Source organism: Manacus vitellinus, unplaced genomic scaffold (genome assembly GCF_001715985.3).
Source record: "Manacus vitellinus isolate BGI_N305 unplaced genomic scaffold, ASM171598v3 scaffold_3_pilon, whole genome shotgun sequence".
NCBI lineage: Eukaryota > Metazoa > Chordata > Aves > Passeriformes > Pipridae > Manacus > Manacus vitellinus.
The window spans coordinates 8,579,562-8,604,406 of NW_021940535.1; the positions used below are offsets into that span (position 1 = coordinate 8,579,562).

Sequence of the window (24,845 nt, forward strand, 5' to 3'; positions counted from 1 at the left end):
CCCGCGGCTCCCCCGGGAAGTTCGCTCCCGGCCGCTGAACCCGCCCGCAGCCCCCCGAGAGGTTCGAGCGGCTCCGTGTTCCCGGGGAGGAGGAGAGCGGGACAAGGGCCGCCCTTCTTTCCCCGCAGCATGGACCAGAGCGTCGTGGAGCACCCGGTGACCCTCATCATCAAGGCCCCCAACCAGAAATACACCGATCAGACTATCAGCTGCTTTCTGGAGTGGACTGTGGGCAAGCTGAAGACTCACCTCTCCAAGGTGTACCCCAGCAAGCCGGTGAGTTGTTGGGCAGCCCTTTTCCCTCGCCTTGTCCGTAAAGGTGGGGCTGCGGTAACTTGGTCGCTCAAGACTTCTTTTGGACCCTGCAAAATAAGTAAACAAGAGTCCTGCTGCTGAAGAGTGACCTGCGTGAAGGCAGTGGCTGGCCCTCTGCTTTCAGGGAAGTTGGCAGTATAATAGTGGCTGCTCTTCTATATGGTGTGAGAAGATCGCAGTGTAGCATCCTGAAAGGCAGTATCGCTAAAGATGCTTCCCACTGCTTCTTATAGCTTTTTGGGGAACTGGGATTTAGGTGTCTCAGTTAACTGAATTTAAGACTATTTGTAAATGTAAGAGTGCTACCTAAAGTATTTACAGTATAAGTGATACACCTAAGGTTAACACCATCTAGTGAATTCACTGAGGTGTGGACTAGATGTTTATTAATAATATTACTTGAAACATGCAGCTGAACAACCTCTGGATTTATTTCCTTATCTTTCTCTCTTTGAAAAGCCATTTTTCTTGAGGTTGTGCTGAAAATTCTCTGCACAAGTGTCGTACAAATATGTACGACAGCTTTTTTTGTTCCTAAGGATAATATGGTTTATTTGTGAATTTTTTAAAATTCTATATTTGGCAATTAAGAAGAGGCTGTGAAAAAAAACCAACATAGGTAATATTAGATAATACTATACTTGTTTAGAATGGCAGTCATGCAGAACGGTGTATTTAAAAATTTGTTCCAGTATAAAGTGACTTTGCCTCTACGCTGCAGTAGCATGTGGGGCCTAGGCTTTGCTATAGAAAACATCAGAAAAAAGTTTAATTTATATTGGAAATTATTAGTATTCACCTAGTTCAACGGAAGAATTTTTTTTTTTTGACGGGGAAAGGTAAAATAGTAGCTTTGGGTCTCAAAGAGGGTTTTTGCTTTTGGAGAAAGAAGAAAAGCAGTCAACAACTTGGGCTGTGTCACTGCTGCATTGAAATGTCTTAAGCAGTTTTGAGAGTTTGTGGATATAGTTATTGCTGTGAGTAATTCTCTACTGAGAAAGCCTGTCTGCTGTGAAAAACAAATATATGACTCCAGCTGATTGTTACCTCTTCCTCCTCCCAAGAATCTCCTCCAGTGACGTTTGTGTTTTAACACTAGTTTTCTAACTCATCCATGATCTTGATAAATTGAGCTCCTGAAAGGAAGGATCCTTAATGAACAAGAAGTTTTCATGTTGCACGTAGGCTTTGAACAGTAGTATAATATTAAATTTTAGTTTCCTGAAACATCTTTCTTCTGTTGAAAATATTTCTCAACATGCCTCTCATTATTAAGTGACTAGTTCAGAATCCCCAAAATTTTTCTGTATTTAAAGAATGGTGAGTTTCTGTAGTGAGAATTATCTCAGTAGTTCAAATTTATTTTGGATTTGCTGTACTTGCATTTAAACTAATAACTGAACACAGTATCTTTATTTCATGGAACCTTTCAAGGTAATAGTGTGGGAGAGGAGAAGGGTGTTTAATAGGATGGCTCCTATCTATAGTAAAATCAAGAAGTGTATTTTTGGCTTGATATGCTCTTGATGTTGAGTACTACTGCTTTTTTCAAAATCCTTTAAATCTTTGTGCTTTTAGGAGCTCCCTCACCTCACCCCTTTTTTTTTTATTCCTTTTAAACTAGATCAGTGTCAAAAGCTTGTTGATCAGATTTCTGTGTTCCCTGAATATGATAGGTCCTGGAAATAACTTCTATTACAATGCTATTTTAGGCAGAGTACATCAGAACACACTCTATGCAGGTCTTGCTGTGTTCTTGAAGTTAAGGGTGTAAAACAGAAATCAGTTGCTGTCACTGCTGTATGTTGTGTGTCAAGTTTTCAGTGTGACTTGAACTTCATTCTCGTTATGTGCCTCTGTAAATTAGTCAGTAAACTGATGGTAACTGTAAGTGTTGTAATTAAATTTACAGTTTATTAAGAGTATATCTTCATAAAGTGAGGTGGTTAAAATAGGCAAATCAGAAGTTAGGCCTTGAGGCAGTGTTGTTTGTGATTTTTTTCTGGATTAATTTGTGTAAATGGCTTGCCTAAATACATAAAAATTTCTAATGTAGTCACATTTAGATTGGTTTAGTTGTTATTAAAGTTGGTATACTTTGCAAAGTAAGTAATTTAATAAGGTAAATAGCTTCAAAATGGTATTAAATTAGTTTGTGAGTCCGATACTTTTGCTTCCTGATTGGACCAGTTTTTCACACGTAGAGCACTGCAGTTATAATGCCCCTGAGTGAAATGTTTATGTAAAATAACATAAGGTGGTTGTAAAATCAGCCTGTGTGTCTCAGTCTGGCAGATCACTGCACCTTCAGTGCATTAACCGCTGCATCGATTACAGCCGTAAACTAACTTAAAGCTGCTGTTTCTCATTTCCTGTAGTACCTGTCATCTAGCATATACTTTGCCTTCAGTTTCAACCAGATGTGGTTGTTTGGAATTTTATTTTCGATGGAAGAATGGGAGAGAGGCTGAGTGAACCAAAATAACATGTAGCTGAAGCAGTATGAAGCAGTATAGCTCAAGGATGGCCTGTGTTCCTGAAGGACATTGCTAGCTTAGATTAGGTTTGGTGGTTGGTAATGTGCTGGGCATAGCTAATTTGGACTAGCATTGGAAAGGAAAAGTGGAATTAAAAAGCACTGACTCCAGAATTCTTAGTTTTAAATACATTTTGGATTTTGAACTGCAAACTGTCTCCCATCTCACTCTAAACTTCAGGTTCTAGGAAAATTTTATCTGATGCCATGTGCTTGCTTCTGCAAATGGGGCCACTCTGATTATTCCGAAGTGTTTTTCCATCACGATTCAGTGTTTGGGCTAGCAGTGAGCACGCTGTTCCTTGAAACAGGAGGTATGGTAGTGAAAACTCTTCTGGCAGAGGATGAGTTGAATACCTTTTCCATTTACTTTGGCGTATATGTGAATGACTGTATTTTCACATTAATCACCTCTTCTTCCATCTGAATTTAAATGTTCCTCACTCCCTCCACATTTCAGAATTCCAGGATGGCTTTCACCCTGAGAATTGCAAGTGATAATCCTGTAGTGCTCACATAGGTATTAAAGTTACATAGAGAGGAGTAAGGCCTCGTCTTCCCCCATTGATGTCTTTGGCTTAATATGATTAACAGTACTCAATATGTGTTTAACCTTTTCTTTTTGTGGTTTTGTAGGGAGCTGAAATGCATTACTGAAGGCTATGTACTCAGCTTTCAGGGGTTGTTTTAATCTAGCAGTTTCTCCTCTGTAAAGTATTCATATTTTAAAAGTTACTCGTATTTGTATTTAGGAAGATACCTCATTAGAAGAGGTTAAAGGGGGGCTCATACATAAGGTACTGAAGAGAAGAATTTGAATTCACCATGTAGAATGCTGTATTATGAGTGGGACAGGCAAAAAACCATTCTGATGCCTTGTTGGATGATTATTTAAAGATTTAGAGTTTGAGCTGATTTTGTTGTTCTGTTTTGGTTGTTTTAAGCACTTCTCTCTTCTAATTAATCCACAGATAATCTGTCTCAGGACCAAGAAACAAGGATTCTTAGATTTTTCTTCTGACTGCACTGGTCATTCTAAAGCAACAAGTCTATAATTTTCAGGAAATTAAAGTTTTCTTTAATCTTGATGCTGAAAATTCTGTTTTTTGTTCTAAGAAGGTCTTTCCCAAATACAAAATGCAAGTAAGCTTACATTTTGTTAGCAGCTTGTTCCTGCTTGAAAGGAGCAATCAAAAAAGATATAGCTCAAAAGAAGTTAGTCTGACATGAGAGTTGGGCATTTTTTGTTGGTGTTTTAAATGTAAATAGAAATAGTACAGCACTGATGTTGAATTTATTGCAGTTTTTTATCATTTTGCTGCAAATAACGATTTCCTTTTGTTGTGAAACTTATAAAAATAGTGTTTTACGTCACTAATTAAAAACACAGAAAAATGCAAACTAATATAGAAAATTATTCTTAAATAGAAGTGATAAACTGTTCTGTACAATATATGGCAGGTTATGAACTCACTTTTTAAAGACGTATTTAATCATTCATGGCTAGTATGAATTTGGGAAAAAAGTTAAAGCAAATGCTACTCAGATTTACCGAGTAATAATTTTATAATTATTTGCTTTAAGTATCTCTTTTTTGTTCTAGTGATATGACCATTTTTTCTAGGAAAAAAAACCCAGTTCCACAACCTTCCTATATTCTGCTAAGTTACTGGGAATCTGTAGAGGGCTATTGCAAGAAAAAAAAACAACATCAAAACTTCGGTGAAAGCTTTTTCTACTCAGAGAGATCTGGGTCTTAGTTATTTGTGTCTCCGGATTAGCAAGACAGGCGAGTGGGCAGCAGAAGGCTGGGGTAGAAGGAGAGGTGTAAGACGCAGTTTGTGGTGGGGAAATTTTTCAAATATTTCACGCTGATAATGTGTGTCTGTTCCACTGATGTTAGGCTAGATTTCTGCATTTAGCATTTGCTTATGTTGGTGCTGTCTTTCAAGTGATAAATGCTACTGAATTCATTTAAAGGGCAAGCAATAGTTAAATTAACTGATCTGATGATTGGATTACCTTTAAAATTCTTTCAAAATTGGTGAATATTTGGGAGCCTTTTTTTTTTTTTAAAAAAAAAAGGGAGCTGTATATTGACATAGTTACAGCATTTTAATGACCCACTAGTGTGAAGACTATTTACAACTTTTTTTGGCAGCGTGAACAGAATTGAGTGGGATTGAGGTTTTCCTTTGTTTTGTTTAACGAAGTAAGCTGCTTGCTTTGGTGTACTGGACATCTCACTGTAGATAGTTGCCCTGAATGTTTCCTTTTAAAAATCATTTTGTTATTGAACTGTTCTACAGAATAGAGATGAAGTTCATACCATGTGAGTAGCATATCACTTATAAAAAAAGAAATCTTTGTTTACTATACTAAGTTATTTTAAACTGTGAAACTGTAAGAATAGCAAAAAATGGTTACCGAAGTTGGAAGGCTACCTTAAAAAAATGCTTTTACTGCTTCATGTTTTTTTAATGCTTTCCTCCTTGTTTTCTCTTATAATGATTTTTTTCTTTGAGGGTGTGAGAATGGGGCCAGGACTAATAACAGAAATTCCTTGTTGAAAAAGATTGAAATCTGTGCTCTTTCATCATTCTACTAACTATTCTGGGGTGTGTTTTTTTTTGTCTTTGCCCCAACCACTTGTCCATATATATTTTCAGAAAGTGCCTGGAAACAGGAACGGGGTAAAGAAAAATCGCTAAAAGAAAGGAAATTTTGAATATACTTGAAAGTTTTCTAGATCAGCATATGCCATGAAGTGTTGTTAATTGTTATGACACTCTTGCTGCGTGTTCAATAGCAAAATTCTTTTTCAGAATTAATTTGGACTTGTGAAGCCTCTGAAATGTTTTTAAGCCTCATTTTGGTGGTCGAACATCTAAGGGGTTTTCTCATCTGCAAATGTTATCTGCAGCTGTATACCTTACAGCAGCAAAAAAGCTAAATTCCTTTCTTTGTCCCCATCTCCTAGTCTACAAAGGATCAGAGACTGGTGTATTCTGGCAGACTGCTTCCTGATCATCTGCAGCTGAAAGATGTTCTCAGAAAAGTAAGCTTTATATCAACACCATATGATATTTGATCAAACCCCCTTTTTTTGGAAAATAGAAATTTAGATTTTTGTTGTTTAGCTTCAAATTTTCATTGTTGTATCGAGAAATGTAACTGTGTAATGTTGATATGTTCTGGAAAATACATTTTCGAGTATCCCTTTTGCATAGGATTGTGATACTTGTGGATTGAGGCATGCTTCTGATTAGTGGGAGAGCAAGTAGGCTGTGTAAGTCCCAAACAAATGTTGTGTTGTATGTCACAGAAACCATGGAATAGCATGGGTTGGAAGGGACACTTATAGATCATGTAGTTCCAACCTTACTGCCATGGGCAGGAGCACCTTCCACTAGACCAGATTCCTCAGAGCTCCATCCAGCCTGGTCTTGACTTCTTTGGACAGTTACCACTGTCACATAAATGGAATAAAACAACATATTTTGTTGATTTGGGCCATAATTTAATTTCTTGTACAGACTTAAATCCAGAACTTACTTTAAGAATGGCACTTGTGTAAGCAAATTAATATGTAATAATATAAATATGTAATAATAATATAAATATAAATATGTAATATATTAAATATGAAACCCCAGAATTCTAAATTCCTGAATGGCTTCTTGGGAAAACTGTTTGTCCTATTTCTGATTGTCAGCTATTAACCATTCCTGATGATGTTTGAAAGTTTGTTGACTCTTTTAATTTCTTTCTTTTTTTATTCTGTTGGTTCCTATTGGAAAAAAAATAATTCTAATGATCTAATTTTGAATTCTTCAGTCAACATTTAAATCCTAATCCTAAATACACATGACATCTCATGTAGGAGATCTTGGCATACATGCACTTGGTGGTCAAACTGCTTCAGATAGTTTGGAATGATGCTACCAAGTAATAGTGACTTCATTGAGTTGGTGAAGTTCTTAATTTTAATACTTAGTGTGGAGGAAAATCTCTGAAGGAGAATGGTGCTTTAGTGAAAATGGGCAACTGAATTTCAGTATGAAGGATGGAGAAACACATGCAGAGGAATCTTCAGTATTGCTTCTGAAGACTAACACTGCTCTTACTTTATAATCTTTATTCTGAAATAGAATTTATTAAATGAGATTAAACTTCTTACCAAAAAACGGTTTTGATTTTTTATGTATAGGTTTACTGGAAAACTGAAGCTGGACTACTACCAAGCAGTATATGTCCTGTACCACTTTAAAGTTCAAGGAAATGCTTCTATAACTTATCTCAAATCTTAGTTTTGCTTGTTAAGGACAAAATGAAGTCTCAGTCCTTTAAATTCACTTGGCCTGCTTACAGCAGACTGGTTTTAGGAAACATGATTTCAAACTTTACTTATGTGCTAGAGGAGGAATTTTGTAACTAATATCTTTTTTTCACTATGCAGGGGCTATGCTTAACTTTAAAGGCATTTTAGTAGTTGTATGCCTTGGGTTTAGTTAAAGAAGTTTAGTGAATTTGAAAACACAGCAGTCTTAAGCAGAAGTTAGAAATTTGTGTTGGAAGAAGAGGAGTTTCTTGTGCTCAGGCTTTTAAGAACTTTTTGAAAAAAGGTATGATTACACAAATTCAGTCTTATTCTCTGCCATATTCTTCCTACTGGATTAGCTATGAATTCCTAGTATTATCTGAGGATTTACTAAATCTCTCAGTTTAGGTTTGTGATACTTGCTCTTTGATACTGACCGGTGTGATTTCACTGATATAAAATACCTTGAGGCTGGAAGTTATGGCACTCCCCGAGCATAGTGATGTCCAACACATTATGTACGAATAGAAGTATATTGCAATAACCTGTCACATTCAATAAAACTGTACACTGTAAGCTTACCAGTGATATGTCTAGCTTCCCTTGCCTTTCCCAAGGCATAAATTCATATCTAGGTAGAAGGTGACTAGTTAGGTTAAAGGCTTTTGACGTGGTCGGAGTACTGATCACCCGTGCCAGTGCTTTCTGATCCTTGCTTACTATCATGGACTGGTAAGAAATTACACTTAATGTAGTAGTGAGGCTGTGCTTGGGGTTAGGAACCAGTACATGTGGAGGAGTTTAAATGACTGTGACTGCATCAGCTATGCCAGCAGTAACACACAGTCATGTATAAAAGCACTTTTTTAGTTTTCTTTATTTCTAGAGATTAAAACTTAAAAAGTGGGTAAATGGGTGTTTTAACATTTTTTTTTATGGTTTTAAAAACCTTCTCCAAACGCAGCATTTCTAAATGTCATCTTATGAAAAACAGCAGCTTGCCTGCACCATGCTGATTTCAGAAGAGGACAGAGAGGTATTTTGTTGCTTTTCTTGTTTAAAATTTGGTTACTGAGAAAGCTGCAGCGTGCAATCTAAATACTCAGTCAGAGCTGTTCTGTTGCTATGGCCATATAAGGGGGTGTTTTAATTTGGTACAGTGAAATAGCTTCAGATGGAAGTTGTTATGGCATCCATGTTGAGGGGTGAGCATTTTCATGCAGAATTGGCATGGGCATGCTGACACGGCTTCAAGTGGTGCCACTCATTTGCTTCCTCACTTTCAAATGTTTAGGAATACTCTAGCCCTGTGTAGCACGTTTGAGTAGCATTCCCTGAGTGTGGAATATCTACAGGGGCTTTCATTTGGGTGTCTTCAGGTTAGGCTTGAGCCAAGCTTAGACAGGAGTGAGGTGAAGGCAGTGGCTGGTACGTTTTTCTTATCTTGGTTTGCTTGTGGAACTCCAGCGCCTACATTTTTCATGTACCCTTATGTTGTTATTGAATAACACTCTTCATTAGATCTCAGAGCAAATGTAAGTGTTCTTAACTTTGGGGAAACTGAGCCCTGTAAAAGGTTTGAAATTTTTCCAAAATACAAGTTAAAGCTTGTGATATACTTCCTCATGTGTCTCCCAGGGTTCTTCCATTGGTTCTGCTTTACTGCAGTTCTAGGGAGAACTGGGGTGTTAAAATGTTCTATATGTTGTTGTGGACAGCTGCCAAGAAGACATTAGCTGTGAAACAGTAGGATTCTGTTGTGCTAGGCTGAAGTGTTGCTGTATGGTCTCTCTGTTTTGTATAATGTTTCTCTAGTGTTTGCAAATGCAACTTTGAAAGTGGATTTTTAAGGACAGTTTTTGCTTGTAAGTTTCTCAAATATTGTTGCTTTAGCTTTTCAATTTCTTTAATTTTTAGCAAGATGAGTATCATATGGTTCATCTGGTATGTACTTCCCGGACACCCCCAAGTTCTCCAAAACCCAGCACCAGTAGAGAAGGTCACGGAGCTTCAACCTCCAGCAGTAGCTCAGTGAGTTTTTTGTCATGCACAGGACATGTCTTCTGTGCTAAGGAAACTTTCAGTTAATTTCTCTTGTAACTTTTTATATTTGACTATAAAATACTGTGTTGAAAGTAGAGCATGCCATATGAATTTGTACAATTAGACTTGATTATTTAAGGGCATAATTTTATTTAAACAGATATGACCCTTTCTTCACATAGTAATACAATTATGTTTATTAGATGATAAAGCACTACTTTTTCTAAGCTGTTCTTTCATTTTAACACTATATTAAAAAGTACATTTTCCTTTCTCTCTGTATCCCTGTCTTTGGCAGAAATTGTGCTGTGTATTCAAAATTTTAGAAAAACTTAAGTTCAGATTTATTTTGCGACAATTTGTACCACTGAAGAGAGACCAGTGGTACAGCCCTTGTTGTGAGATTCAGGTGAAACTTGGCCAGGGTTTATTGACAGGAAATGGTCAGTAATTATGCATGAGCTTCGAGGTAGTCATAGTATCTGTCAGACAGTGAGAAGTAGAAAATGTTCTTAACACTTTTGTTAGTTAAGCTGTTAACAGAACACGTTTTTTGACTGTGATTTGAGCCTTGCCCTCTTCACACCCTCCAAAAATAATGATGATCTTTGTTTGTACTGTGTTTTAAGTGCAGTTAAGGTTTCTGTTGTTGACTTGGTAGTCATTACTGTAATTCTTGAGTTTTTCCAGAGTCGGCAGTAGCACTAAGCAACCCTTGAAGGTTAGTCAGAAAGGGGTGTGTACAATACCATTGCAGGTACTTTTCATCAGAGGTGTGTTGATTGTCAGCAAACCGAAAATACCCTTCAGTAATAAGCTGTCTGTCTTCATTCTGCTATTGATAGGGTACTGTATCAGACTGCTGTGTGACAGATAGAAACACAAGCAGTTTAAGCAATGGTAGAGAGGGGACAGTGGTTATAACATGTTTTCAAAGGCTGTATTTATATCTGTTTGCAAGCAGGACACGGGACCTCCTTTGTGATTGTTTCATTGCTATGCAGGTCAGTCGGAAATGTTGTATTTGAATGACTGTATTAATGCCTGCTAAAAGCAGGCAAGTATGCACAGTGTTAGGTTCATAATACTTTGAAGGAAACAGCCTAAATCCAAAGCTTGAATGGCTCTTGTCCTTTCCTTTGTTTTTCATTTTTACTCCCCCTCCCACTGTCTAGTGGTAAACTTTTCTTGTTTTCCTTTGTAGGGCAAATGTGATATGGATGTCTTAAGTAATTGCACCTCCTCACTTCCTGAGTTGTCAAAGTTGAAGAAGATTTTCTACTGAGTAAACATTGCAGTAATTCTTAGCAACAGGATTTGAGGCTTATTAAAACTGAAATAATGCATCTCAGTGACCAAATTGTAGTCTTGTTATGGTGACAAACAATTTAGGAGCCAGCTGTTGTTCTACTTCCAGAGTTAAGTATTGATTCTTGGAAAGTATTGAAGATCTGGCACACTAGTTTTAGGTGTGTTTTGGGAGCCTCAGTATTTCCTAGCTGCTTCCCTATTAGCATTGGCAGCCCTGTTGCAGCAGAGAGCACAGCAATTTGGATTGGGCAGCTGGCACAGTGAAGAGGATGAAGAGTAGAAGGGGTAACTGAAGACAAGGATAGAGGAATGGTATTTAAGTCACTGCTGGCACTGTTGTCTCTCAATATAAAGTCATATCCTGAGGTTGTAGTTACTGCTGTTAATGGTAGGAACTAGAATTTTGGTTGCTGCTAAATATTCTTTCAGTTAAGTTTTAGTTTGCCTCAGCTTTTTGGAACTGTGATTCCCAGCAACTTGTGGTTTTCTCTGTAACCTATCAGGTGCTGAGCCTTTCTGAAAGCTTTTTTTTTTTTTAATATGTGCCCTAAGGCTTGTCAGAACTGATAAACTCCCAGATGACTTGCTGGTGCTTATATTCTCAATAAAACTTGCAACAAAACATGAAAGCAAATAGCTTTTTAAGACACAGTAGTAAATCATGGTAACTGTGGCAAAAAGATCCACAACCGCAATTTTATTTTATTTTCAAGAATTTAGACCGTTCTGGATCAACTGCTGCCTCACCCACAAACCAAGAAGCTTCATCTACATCTTTGAACACTAGTGCAGATGGAGTGAGGCATCGTAATCTTCCACAAGCACAAAGCAATCCCACACCGAGCCACCAGTTCCCTTATTTAATGCAAGGGTAAGTGAGACTGGAGCAATACGCAGCTCTTTGATACTCTTTAAAGTACTTCAGATGTTCAGTTGCAGTTGGGTTTCTTTCAGTCTGCAGAATGATTTGGCTGTTTCACCTTGAAGCATAAGTCACATTAGAAACATTTTTTTCATATGAAAATAAGTGGTTTTAGCCAGGAGTCAGTCAAAGAAGTGTCCTTGGTGCTCCCTTTCAGGCTGCTTTTTTATTTTTTCTTCATGCCCTCAACTTTGCATGGACAGAAGTGCAGCTTTAATATATCTAGTGGATGTAGTTAGTAATGTAACTGATAAAATTATTGCTTCTGGTTGTTTTTTTTTTTTGTCCTTTATTCTAATAGTCAACACTGAATTCTTACCGGAATATGATGGTTCTTAGTTTTTGACACGTAAGAGATGTAATTCTTCACTTTTTCATATCGGATTCAACTGTAGAAATGATCTGCAGGTGTTTTGAGTACATGTTAAGTACCTGTGTATCTACAACGGCATGTTTAAGTATTTTCATGCATACCAATGAAATGTAATCGGTGTACATTTGTAGATCAGATCTATTATTACATAACTACCAAAATTGTCGTTTGTTTTGCACTTAAAAAGCAACTTTACTAATTTTAACCTATATGGCCTTTGCAGCTGCTTAAACATACTGTTGTTATTTTCTTTCAAGGGGAAAACAGGAGGATAGTGCATTCTGAGATGATAACTGTCATTTCCTCAGGGAGCACTTGCTCAAGTTTTATTTCTGACAGGGTGTTCTCTCAGTACTGTAATAGATTCTAGAAACTTATTTGAATGTTGAAACAAAAAACCACCAACCTATGAACCTGCTAACAGTAACGAGTGTTTCTGTTGCTGGAAAGAAAACAGATATCAAGAACTGTTCAAAGTTTACTTAGTTTCAGTCCAATTTACAAGATCTAATTAGAGTTAACTTGGACTTTACTACCCTTGATAGTTTTCATCCTGCATTCCTTCAAGTTTTTTTTATTTTCTTATCTGAAATGTCCTTTCTGCTGAGAAAAAAATAGTATTTGCAGTGGGTGGAGCACTTATGTTATGCTGACCATGTACATCTTCGCAGAAGTGGTCATACCTGGCTTAATGTCTAACCTAGGTGAGACCAGAGGTTGGCTGTCAAGGCTGCTGTTTGGTGTAATGTATATTAATTCTGGAAGCAATTTATTATGTGTTGTGTAAATAACTAATCTGTAAAAAAGTTTTTAATGTTTTTCTGATTAGCTTTTCACATAGATGTACTTGAGTTTTTGTCATCCATGGTTATCTGAATAGGCTGTGAACTTCAAAAAGGCAACAGAACCATTGTTAAGTCTTTGGGCTGAAATAATTCAATTAAAATACAGTGGGATGTGTCAGTTTGGAAGACATTGCTGCCTTTGAAAGAAAGAGTGATTTAAAAGTCAATTAAAAATGACTTGCTATGTCTGGCATGTAATGTGAGTTGAGAGGAGTGGATCTGTAGACGGAAAGAGATGCTGAGAACCTGACATCAACTGCACATATTTCAGGGGTTTCGGTCTTATTTGGTCTGTCTCTAGCTTAGTTACCTGGAATAGAGTCCTGTTTGAGGCTGAGGTGCATTCGTAGTGCACCTAAACCACATATTTTGTTGTTTTCTGTAATCCACAAGGAATCCAGACGGTGATGCAAGAGCATTCTGTGGTGCAAACGGAATTGTAGTAAGAGGAAGTGATTCAAGGTTTTTAGGAGTGCATTCCAAGTCTTAACAGAAATGCCAAAATAAATGAACCTTAAATAGTCTTAGGCTTTTTTTTTTAAGTATTTTAATGGAATGCTATCAGAACTTAAAGTAGATATTTGTGGACTGCTGGGCACCAGCTCTGCTCAACTCCAAATAATCTATGCCCAGTGCCTGCTGTAGTCTGCTTTCTTCTTGAAAAACCTTTTTTTTTTTTTTTTTAATGCTTCAGTAATCTTCTCAGACGCATCTGGTTTTGCTTTAGGGCATTGCTGCTTGTATTCCAGCAGTAAGAAATGCCCTCTTCTTTTAGCTGCTCTCTTTAACATCATTTAGGGCAATGAAATCTAGCTTTCATGTAATTTATACACAGATTGAGACTTGTTAGGAACAACAAAGATTCATAGCTGAAACTGGCATTGCTTTGTGTATTTTCATGACCAAACACTTCAGTTCTAGCTGCATGATGAACTATAGGCACTAGTGATGGGGAAAGGTCTTTGAAAATACATGTGATGGTAATTTTTTTTGAGCATTTTGCAATGCTTCCATTAGTAAACTGATTTTTACAAATAAGTAACATGAATGTTAAGTGATTAAATAATGGTTTTGATGGTTTTTCAGTTCCTGGCACAAAGCCTCAGTAAGTTGAATAACCTTTGGGAAAATTGCATTTAATTCAGATTGTTTAAATATTACAGAGGAAACAATTTAAAACTTTCTTTTGCTTTTGAGCTTTTGCAAATGCTGTTTTCTAAAAATCTAAACTTGCGGTGGGACGGGCAAGTAGTTTATGTATCTGCCAAGTTAGTCTTCAGCTGAGGAGAGCAAGCACAGCATTGTCTGCTCTTGTTGATCAGGGCCCCTGCCGTGCTGTGCAGGTACAAACAGAACAGATGGCTCGGTCCTGAAACGGCTTGCATTTCAGATTGGAGAGTACTTGGAAGCAGTAAACAGACAAGAAACATCAAGGCAGGGAGACTGTTTGTCAAGTGTGGGTGGCCCCTCCAGTGAAATGTTTTCATAGTGTACACAGTCGTGTTTGAAAGCAGATAACAAAATTACATACTGACAACATGCAGTATGTTGTAGCACATAAATACCTTGCTGTGTCAGTCACCTTTGCTCGCTGTATTTCTTTCTGAGTAGCAAATAACGTAGAGGAGGATATTGAAATAGTACTTTAAGTTGATATCCCAAGCTCATATGAGATGTCTGTGGGTCAAGGTTAAACAAACCCAGTTATTGTCAGTCATGCAGCTTTTGAATCTGAATAAAAAGTCTTTATTTTCCACTAGTGGTAAGCAGTATATTCATGATGATCGTAGCTAATTAGTCTGACCTTACAGTCAAATTCAGTGCTGGTTAGCTCATTTTGGGTGTTTTCCATAGACCAAAAGAAATAATTCTGAGCTTTCTAGCCATCCTAAGGAGCATGTGTCTTTTCAGAATATTCCAAAGCCATCTCTACCATTTGAACTGTTTTCTGACTTATCTGTTTTTCTGTTGCCTGCTCTGCTTTGTTGTCCAGTCTTTGAATGCCTGTACAGATCCTACAGATCTTCTTTGCTCTTGTGCTGTTGCTACCACTCCTCTGAAATATTCTGCTTCCTACCTTTTTCTCCTTTTGGAAAAAGATAAGGAAAAAGTACATGCCACCTTCCTTTTTCTTTAAACAGCAAGCTGGCTTGCTTTGCTGAGAAGAGCTTCTTCCTTTGGGGAGGTTCTTCTCACTGAAATATGTTACACTGTTTGGAATTGTTTCTGAATTTCATAAGCTAACTTAATACCCTGGCAACTGTAATAGCTGTATAATTGAGAACATCTGCTTAATTTTGATTTTTGATGAGCAAACAAAATACTGCTGTGCTAGTTGTCGTTCTAAGCCTGAAGCCTGTTGTAAGCCAGTGTACTTTTGCTTATTATAGGAGCCCGATCTTGGAAAACTTAAGTCTTGCTTTTCAAATAGACACATCTCCTAGAAAAGCTATTGGAAAAAAAAGGAAATTCAATAGCCCACCAAAATATTTGAATGTTAAAGAAAAGAACATGACATAACTCAACTTTTGTGGTTTCTCATGTTTTGAGTGGTTACTTCATCTATTATTAAGCTTTAAGACATCAAGAAAGCAACTTTTGAAGGAGTTTGGAAGAAAGGAGAGACTCAAATCCAGTAATATTTCTAAAAGATGTATCTGTGAGGGTGAGCTATTAGCCTGAGGCAGCTCAACTTTTGTTGAACTCAACATAGCAGTTACAAAGAAGAACCCTAAAGTCTTTATCTGATGAGGAAAGGAACTGAGTGAATTCCTTCAGAATTCACTCAGGCAAGTTGGGTAGCACTCCTTACTGGTGACTGAGCTGACAGTGATACTGATACTGATATTCTACCTGCTTGAAATTGAGACACTGCTCAGTGGTTTGTCTCAGCATAGTACTTAATGACCCCCATGCAGAATATTTGAATTGTTTTCTCAATTCGAGAGTCAAATGTTTTATGAATTTTGGAGGAATCTTATTTCTCAAAGTGATTGCCAGTTCTGGGAATAGAAAAACACATTCCTAAAGCTTGCAGCTGTAAATCATGATTAATGTTTTTCAGTAGCAGCTTGACAACTTTGCTGCTTCAACATGTTAATTATGCATAAATAAATAGCATCAGCAGGGCTGCCAGTTCACCCTTTCAATTTTTTAAACAAACCTTGAGTATTGCCTCTGATTATCTCAGTTTGTATTTGGTATCAGGAAAGTAATTTTGCTTGCTCCCCCCCATTGTCAGTTTTAGCAGAGGTCATGGAGTTGCATGGCAGGCTCTTGTCCAGAATTACAGAGAAATGCTTGTTCATGCATAACATGGAAAAAAAAGATTTTAATGTCTTCCTCCATCTTTCTTTCTGGGCATGTCGTATATATCTGAATGCCTGGTAGACTAATGAATTCTCTTGGTGATATTTTTGCAGGGAGTGCCTTACTTAGGGAACAGGTGTAGTCTGCAGTACAATTACAGCAGTCTCAGCTTTTGCTTCCTGCAGTCTGAATAAACTTTTCTTCATGCTTTATACTCTCATGCTGTCCTGAAAGATGTCCTGGTTTACTACAGTTCACTACTTCAAAATCTTTTGGGAAAGAGTTGGAAATCTTGCCAAAACATGCTATGTGCTCTAGGAGGTAAGAGAGGCTTAAGAAGTCTAAAAGCAGACAAAACCAAACCTAAAACCTGCATACAGGAATTTTACCTCTTTTGCATGTGAACCAGAGCTAAACGCCCATAGGGAGGAGAATCACTTAATGCTCGAAGTATTCAAGGTGGGGGGGAATATAAATCCTTTACAGTGCTCTTAGTGACAGTCTTCAGAGCTGTATCTGTTTGTTGTCTTCTCTCATCTTCATTTGTTCACATCTTTGATCACAGTAATATTTTAGGTATTGCTTCTAAAAGAAAGCTGTAGAAGATAGTAAGTTTTCCCTTTACAGCTCCTGTAGCACCTTTAAGGATGACCCCTGAACTTAAAAGGAATTGTAGGGAAGAATTTCTGCAGTTAACAGAGTTCTTGAAAAATTTTCAACATTGTTTTGTCCCAGGGATGCAGCTAGTGACAGATTAAGTACAATAGCATATAAGTACTCTTTCTGTAGAAATAACTTTGCTTATTAATTTCTTTTATGAAAATATAGTGCTTTTTTGGGATGGTTTAGATGATCTCACTACATGTTGTTTGGGTGTTATTTCAGTGCATTATTTTAGGGGGAAAAATGAGAGGAAAAATGCTACTTTGTTTTTTTAATAGTAGTACATTTTATAGCTGTAGCAATTTAGAGCTGAATATTTTTCTTTAAATCCTTCTCTAGCAATATAGGCAACCAGTTTCCAGGCCAAGGTGTTCCTGCTGGATTTTCTTTGTATCCTTCCTTCAGTCCCTTACAGATGATATGGTGGCAACAGATGTATGTACGTCAGTACTACATGCAATAGTAAGTCTGTATTATCTTAGTACTGAGTTACACTAATGAAAAAAAATGTATTAAATGTCGTGTGCAGGATCAAAATGTCTGTTTGTTTTGTCTGGGTCTGTTGTTTTGCACTTAGTTTTGTCCAGCAAATTATGAAATCCAGCCTTAGATTGGAATTAATGTATTAGTAAGTAAAGATCTAAGGGAGAATGCAGTTTGTTTTGACACGTATTACATGTGAAACTTTGTTTTTACAAGTGTAGAAAAGAAGAATAGGCTTAGTAATTACAGTGCATGTTTTTCGACAAACCAGTTTTATGTTTAAAATTTTAGCCAAGCTGCTGTTTCAGCCCAAGTGACTTCCAGCACGGAGCCAGCAAGATCTGCAGTTGCCCAGGCTGTCAATTCCGAACGTGCTCCTGCAAATGAGCCCCCAGCAGTGCCAAATGTAGCCGTTCAGGAGAACAGGCCTGTAAACCCAAATGTTCAGATGAATGCACAGGGTGGCCCAGTAGTGAATGAAGAGGACTTCAATCGGGACTGGCTGGACTGGATGTACACGTTCTCTAGAGCAGCAATTCTTCTGAGCATTGTATACTTCTATTCTTCTTTCAGTCGATTTGTCATGGTAATGGGAGCCATGCTGCTGGTTTATTTGTGAGTACCACAGTTGAGTATAGCTGCAGATCTGAGATGTGGAGTACAGTGCTAAGGTATAATCCATTTAAAATGAAAAATTACCCACGTGTAAAAGTTTAGACACTGCTCCTTTGCGATAGGGTGTGTCTGTTAAAAAAAAATAAATTCAAACAAGTAGACAAACTGATACAAAGAAAGAAAGAAGTAATTCTCAAAACACTTCTACAATGAGTTGGATGCCACTTATACCTGAAACACAATGCTCTTAAATGTTGGTGACATTAATAGGTCAGTATTGTAGAATTTTGGGATGAAAATTTAGAAAGGCTGAGAGTAGGAAGTTCATCTACATAAAGCATATACTTGCGTAAACTTCTTGGATATGAAATGGCAGAGCTAAGCTCATGTAAATTTCAAAACTAACTTATGTGATCTGTGCAGTAAATTTTGTTAGGCAGAGTTAAAGTAGTGATACTGTAATGGTGGGTACTAGATCTGGTAGAATTGCAGGGACTTAAAAAATTTTTGCAACATGTCATAAAGACCTAAGTGCACACTCTGTTTCATTAACAAATATTAGTACTGTTGTCATCGCTTCCTTTTGCATATGAAAGTACCTTAGTGATGTAAGTAGAAGTGGAAATCAACAGTAATGCTTGATATTTTGGACTGATGTCAGTCACTGAGAGTTTCCTTACATTGTAGTCTCAATCCTCACAAGGGCTGTTCTGTTTTTCTTACAGATAGGATAGTTAAAATCAGAATGTAGACACTTGAAAACATGGTAAAGGCTTATTTAATTTACAGTGGCAGTGTGGTTCAAGCCTTAGCTGAAGTTTAAATTCTTTTTTCCACAGAAAATCAAATTTAAACTATGAAAAATTAAGACCACCTTTGAAAATTTATATAACTTAAGTACTTAAAAATGGGGAGGATACCCAAAAAAAGTATTCTGCATATTTAGTCACCTAATCATGGTACATTACTCCTCTTCTGGAACTGAGGGATGTGAACCCTAAGACCCTTCTTAACTCAGACATTGAAGAATAACCATTCAATGTAAAAGTAAGAATTACAGAAAAATAGATGTAACTTCATTCGTTCAAGAGTACTTAAAGAATTTACTGAAGTAGTTAGCTGTAGCAGAAAAATCTTTTTGTTCCTTTCAAAAGAGAGGTTTTCAACTGTTCCACTTTCTTACATAGACACCAAGCTGGATGGTTTCCCTTTAGGCAAGAGGGAGGCCAACAACAGGCAGCCAATAATGCAGAAGTGAACCGTGATGGGCAACATGCAAATAATCCTGATCTCGAAGAGATGGTGAGTAAGGGCAGACATGTCTTTTGAGACTCCTCTATATTATATTGTAAAGTATATAACGCCTGGACAGAAAGTCAACTTTTATGAAATGGAGTTGATTAAGCAGAAAGGTTTCAACATTGTCCTCAGGTTGTGCCTACTGCCTGAATTCTGTATTTTTCAATTCTGGCAATTCCTGATTGTCTCTACTTCAGTCACAAACTTTCTTCATGCTAGTTACTTCAGGAGGTTGTTCTGAGAGAAGTCACTTAATGTAGAAAGATACTGCTGGTTACCTTGTGTGACAATTCTGGAAAGAAGCAGTTGAATTGCTTCAATTTCTGTTTTTAAAGGAGCGACTTATGGATGATGGGATTGATGAAGACAGTGGAGAAGATGCAAGTGAAGATGGCAATACAGAGCAGCAGCCTGGATTCATGGCTTCTGCTTGGTCCTTTATCACAACCTTCTTCACATCACTCATCCCTGAAGGGCCTCCACAGGTTGGCAATTAAAGTGGAAAAGGAACTGTGTCAGGCAGCCTCAGTAGCCATACGTAGAAGTGGAGCAGATTCTAGAGAGTGTTCTAAATACAGTGCAATTTCTGAAAATTTATAATGTTATCTTTTTGATCATGGTGTACAAAAATGTGTATTTTTTTTCTTTTGGCTTTCTCATGCATTGAATATTTTAAGCACAAGTGGACTACTAAATGCTTTCTTTATGATTCTTCTTTTTCTGAAGAATAAAATGTAAAGATATTGGTCTTCCATGTTTTACTTTAATTTCAAATATGTGTTATACTGAGGCAAAGAGCTTGTACTTAATCTGCACCATTACCTCTTTAAAGAGCTGTTAAAAATACGAATGTTGACAGACCTTTCTAAGTGCTGTCTGTTTATCTGAATAATGTATCTTGTGTTAGTTTGATGCAGGGTGTGAATTCTTACATGGGATTTGAAACTTACATCATTCCTGAGAGAATGCTGTAAACACAAGGGTTGATTTGTTAATGGCATGTTGTCTTCATGCCACAAACTACTAAACCACTTCATTTAAAAACTAAAAGCTTTTTCTTGAGACTGTACTGAAGTTTGTTAAAACTGGAGGTGTTTGACAGCTCTTCAAAGACAATTGACAGTGATGGGATAAACCTTAAATGTCTGATGCATACAGTACTTTTTAAGGACAATATAGCTGCTCTGGGGTAAAACGTGTACATTTAGGTTTTTTAATAAAAACTGTTATGGTAACTCTTTTGGATGTTTATATGCATATTTGAATGCAAACGGCTAAGAAGTGCATCATTAAGGATGAGGATATGATGAGTTTGAGAGTGGAATAAAGTTATCATGGTGGCATTACCAACACTGACTAAAGTGATGTGTTTTTAGCACTGTCCACACAGTTACGGGTATGATCTCAACAACAGACTATCTGCTGTTAAACTTAATTAACCTAATTAAAACTGCGAAAAGGCAAATGGTACATGAGATATCACAATGTGATGTCAGGTTTTCGGTTGCTTTCTTTAGACTTTAATTGTAGTCAAAAAGGTACATTTGATTTTGTTCCTAACTCTGAAGTTATCATGTACTATCTAACTTAAAAATGGCTGCAAAGATTCTGTTATACTACAACTAAAGGAAAGTCAATCCAACTTTCCAATTTTGGGGCAAAGTTCTTGAATAGGTCTGAACAAGTGAGAAATAGGGATTTGTATTATGCTTAAGTCAAACTACTGAAACTATGCAGCAAAGTTTTAAACCCAAAGAAAACATTTTAAGTTTTTAGATTCTGAAACATCTGTCAGGATTTCTAGGCCTTACCGAAAGCTGACTCAAGTGGAAAAGAAGAAATTCCAACAATGGTTTTAAACTGTTTAAGTTAAATAGAATGTTTTTTGAGTAAAAAAATATTTCTTACTTAGAAGTCTGTGAGAGGAGGAGAAATATAAATCTAAGCTTTATAAGCATCAGTTATTTTATTTGCTGTATAGGCAGCAACGATGAATTAGTCGTGTTTAATTATGATGACTTCCTCCTATTTTTGCTATGGAAAGCTAGTCTCAGTTTACATTCTTTGCTACATAAACATAAAATGTGTAGACCTTGTCCATGAAATGTTACCTTTTTAGTTTGTCGGGTGGGTCTAACTGGACTAGTATTTAAGGCCTGTTAAAAAAACTTAGATTTTTAAAGGAATGTCACAGGTGGCAGTCTTGAATGTCATAAGACGTATTTCTGGAATGCTTGGGAAGAAGTTTCGTCTGTTTGACCTGTGTGTTCTCCTTCCCGCTTTTACCGAAAGTACATTTTTCTTTTTGTCTTGGTATCTGTAACCTGAGCAGTTATGACCTACCAATATCTAGTTATTGACAGCCATTTGTTGCTTCTTATTGTCATTTTTTAGGTTTCTGTTTGTTTTCCATACTGTAGGAAGCAATTGGTGGAAGCTATCTGTTGTTAACAGACTAGATTAAGAAAGCTGCTCTTATGCTGTTAGCCCTGGTTTGGTTAAAAAGTGTGGAATTGTTCCTAGTCTGACAAGGATAAATGTGTTGACAGGTTTCACGAGGTTGAAATAGTGAAATGGGAGATCCTGGCAGTTGGTTAGGTATTGAGGGAGATGTTCCAAGAGTTTTAACTGGAACACAGAGCTGAAGCAATGAATTGAAGAGGCCAGACTTCCAGGAGAACATCTTAAGGTCCTTGAACCTCTCAGCTTCCGCAGCTTACCAAGATATGAGCAAGGGAAAGCAAAAATATGGTTACTGAGGGAAATCAGTGAGAAGTAACAATGAGATATGAAGCGTTACCAAAGAATTGGAGGCAGAGGAAAACTACTGGCAGGAGCAAAAATAAGAGAAGGTGTGATGATGAATAAATACAAAGCAAGCATTGAAAAGCAGATTGAGGTAAGAGAGGTGCACTTTTCAGAAGAGGAAAGAACTTGATGAAAATGAGTCAGATCAAGTCTTTGTATGTGTTTCTGAGCAATTTGCATATAGAGTGGATGGGAGAGAAATTAAAACCCTAGGAAAACAGTTACTTTTTTCTTAGTGTATCCTTGTAGAAACTGTTCCATAGCATAAAACACAATTATCTAGTACATGGTTCTAGGCAAAGCTACATTCTGAACTGTAGCAAATCTGTATCATGAACAAAAGGCATGAGGATGAAGGCATTGTAGGATGTGCCCCAATATTGACATTCTGTCATGTATCTGTACATCACCCACTTCTACAACTTTGAATACAGAAAAAGTGATTAAAATTAATTCTTTCCCTTACCTTGCAGGAAGACGTGATATGACAGATAACCTACATTTAGAGGAGTCCATGTATCTAATAGCAAGACTATGCCGACATGTGCAGTGGCTTCATGATGTGTTAATAAAAAGACACGCCAGAAACAGACACGAAAGTGAAGCATATTCCATCCATAATACTTCTTGCTGTGAAGAGAGAGATGAGATCAGCAGTGCTGATGGAGCAGGTGTATGAAAAGAGCAAGGCACAGCAACTCTTTTGCATTATTTCTTAATACTGTGCTTTGAAAAACACTTTGCAGCCAGTGTGTATTTACACATACACCTCCCTTGACTTCTCAGCTGCAGTTTACATCAAGTTTAGCAATGCCACTGTTGGCTTAACAGGTTGTCGTGGTTTAACCCTAGCTGACAACCATGTACCACGCAGCTGCTTGTTGACTTCCCCCTTTCTTCCTTCCCTCATGTAATAGAGAGGAGAATCAGGAAAAAACTCCTAAAACTGATGGACTGAGATAAGAACAGTCTAGTAATTGAAATAAGTGAAATATAATGATGATACTAATAATTGTAGTGAAAAGGGGAGAGAAAAAACCCAAGAAAAACAAGTGCTGCACAATGCAGTTGCTCAGGGATGCCCTATCTCTCCCTGAGCTGCAATTGGTACAATCTGGATAACTCTCACACTTTATGTACTGGGTGTGTGACATTCTGTGCTATGGAATATCCCTTTGGCCACTTTGGTTTAGCTGTCCTGGCCATGCTACGTCCCGGTCTCTTGTGCACCTGCTCACTGACAGCTCATGGGCAACTGAGGAGACCTTGATTTGCAATTGCACTGCAAGACATCAGTGTTGTTCTCATACTGAATCCACAACACAGTACTTCCTAGTAGCAGCTAATAAAAAGAAAGTGAACTCTAGCCTAGCCAAAACTAGGACACAAGTGTAACATAAACTGGGGAATTGTTGGGTACAAAACAGTGGACAAAGGGGTCCTTATTCTCCCATTGGGAGCTTGCAATCTCTTCTTGATGCTACTGTTTGTTTTGGAGACCTTGACAGGCACAATTGGCTTTCCAGTTGCTCACTGTTGCCCATTAATTCCCGTGACTCAGAGAAATTATCACACGGTACTCCAGGAAAAGTTTGCTTCTAAGACATCACTACCTTCTTACTATTGCTGCAGCTGAAGGAAAAAAATCCCCAACATTGTGTGTGAGGTTTTTAATCTTAACTGCTACTGCAAAATCACTGATGCTTCTGTCATCTTAACTGTTGATGCAAAATCACTGATGCTTCTGTCAGATGGTGTGATTAGTCATGTTTTGCTGCTTGTTTCCCTGTGTGTCCTAAAAGTTTTCTAGTGTAATTCATTTTTTAGCAGCCTTTGCTATTGCAAGGAAGCAGTTCAGAATTTACCCCAGTGATTGTGAACTCTGACCTATTTTTGTGTATGTTTAGGGCAGTTGGAGACCCAACTGCAGCCCAATTGGGTATACCCTTGTTAATAAGATTGGAGGCGTGCATTAACTCTGATGCCAAAGCATCCAGGGTGATGGGAAAGCTTTGATGCTACAAAGCTTTGCCTGTGGGTGAGGTATTCTTCTTTCAGATTGCAGTTAGTATAGGTGGCATGATGCAAACTGGGAAAGAGTTATTTCACCGCTTCTTGTTTGCTTCAAAGTTGCTGGCTGTCCAACTAACCAGGTAATAAGTAGGTTTCATCATGATTCCTACTCCAAACAAAGAAGAAGATTTGGCCATTCTGCATGGTGGTGCCTCTGCATGAGTGCCAAGTCTGGAGTACCTGTTCAACTACTGCCTTAGACAGCTACTACTGGGAGACAGCTTCTTGCTCTTGACTGGATTTATTCACTTGCAGCTGCCTGTGCAAGCTATTGCTTTTGAAAGAAGCCGGGGGGGACTATTGTAAATGCTTAGCAGTTTAGACTTATTTGCAGGACAAGGTACCAATAGCACTGGTTGGAGAGGAGAGGAGCACATACTAGACCTGAAGGAACTATCCATAAAAAAGCTAGGGCTGGCAGTGTCCAATGGGAGAATGCCCAAGGCACACAGGAAGTATTTCCACTTCTTTACCAAGATTAATTTGTGCTTACCCTAGAGCTTTATACTTTGTTTAAGAAATATGAGGAAATGTTGCTCTGTAACAATAGATACCTTTTTTTTTCCTTTATGTGTATCGGTGATACTGATGTGATTTCACTGCTTGAATTGTTGTCAGGGCCTGGGATGGTAAAGTTGAAGACATTCAGTTATTCTGTCAAATTATTTGTTTAAAGTTTCATTTAATGCTTTGTTCTGTGGGCCTTATGGCATAGCTATTATGTGCCACTTTTGTGATAAAGCTGGGCCTAAAATTTTTCAAAGCTGTGGGAGGAGTAGAGGGGAAAGAAGGATTTTAATTGAGACTATTCCTGAAATACCAAGTGGTGTTAACTGGTTTTACTCATCCTCATGAGGATAAGGTTCTTCGGTGGAGGTCTTCATTGAATACCTTTTGCAGCAGCTTTCCACTATGTAAGAAGGGGGCTT

At 37.5% G+C, this 24,845-nt stretch overlaps 1 protein-coding gene across 5 annotated transcripts; it reads left to right on the forward strand.

Moving 5' to 3' along the window:
* The first annotated feature begins 17 nt into the window (after positions 1-17).
* On the forward strand, positions 18-22,433 carry HERPUD2 (HERPUD family member 2). 5 transcript variants are annotated; one of them, XM_018075658.2, is made up of 9 exons: positions 18-276; positions 5,832-5,909; positions 9,090-9,203; positions 11,240-11,397; positions 16,978-17,100; positions 17,413-17,736; positions 18,951-19,038; positions 19,371-19,520; positions 22,317-22,433. In XM_018075658.2, exons 1-9 carry the CDS (start codon positions 130-132, stop codon positions 22,329-22,331), a joined length of 1,197 nt encoding a protein of 398 aa, XP_017931147.1. In that variant the 5' UTR covers positions 18-129; the 3' UTR covers positions 22,332-22,433. The 5 variants fall into 5 exon arrangements, with proteins under 5 accessions (XP_017931147.1, XP_017931149.1, XP_017931146.1 ...); XM_018075657.2 differs by having other exon boundaries at positions 20-276; positions 18,924-19,038; XM_018075659.2 differs by lacking the exon at positions 9,090-9,203 and having other exon boundaries at positions 20-276; positions 18,924-19,038.
* The last annotated feature ends 2,412 nt before the right edge of the window (positions 22,434-24,845 follow it).

What these genes read in the sequence shown, in the direction of transcription:
- HERPUD2 (XM_018075657.2), top strand. Translation starts at nt 130, where the DNA reads ATGGACCAGAGCGTCGTGGAGCACCCGGTGACCCTCATCATCAAGGCC. An exon ending in TGAAAGATGTTCTCAGAAAA is followed by an intron (nt 5,910 to 9,089) that starts GTAAGCTTTATA and finishes TTTAATTTTTAG; the next exon opens with CAAGATGAGTATCATATGGT. An exon ending in CAACCTCCAGCAGTAGCTCA is followed by an intron (nt 9,204 to 11,239) that starts GTGAGTTTTTTG and finishes TTTATTTTCAAG; the next exon opens with AATTTAGACCGTTCTGGATC.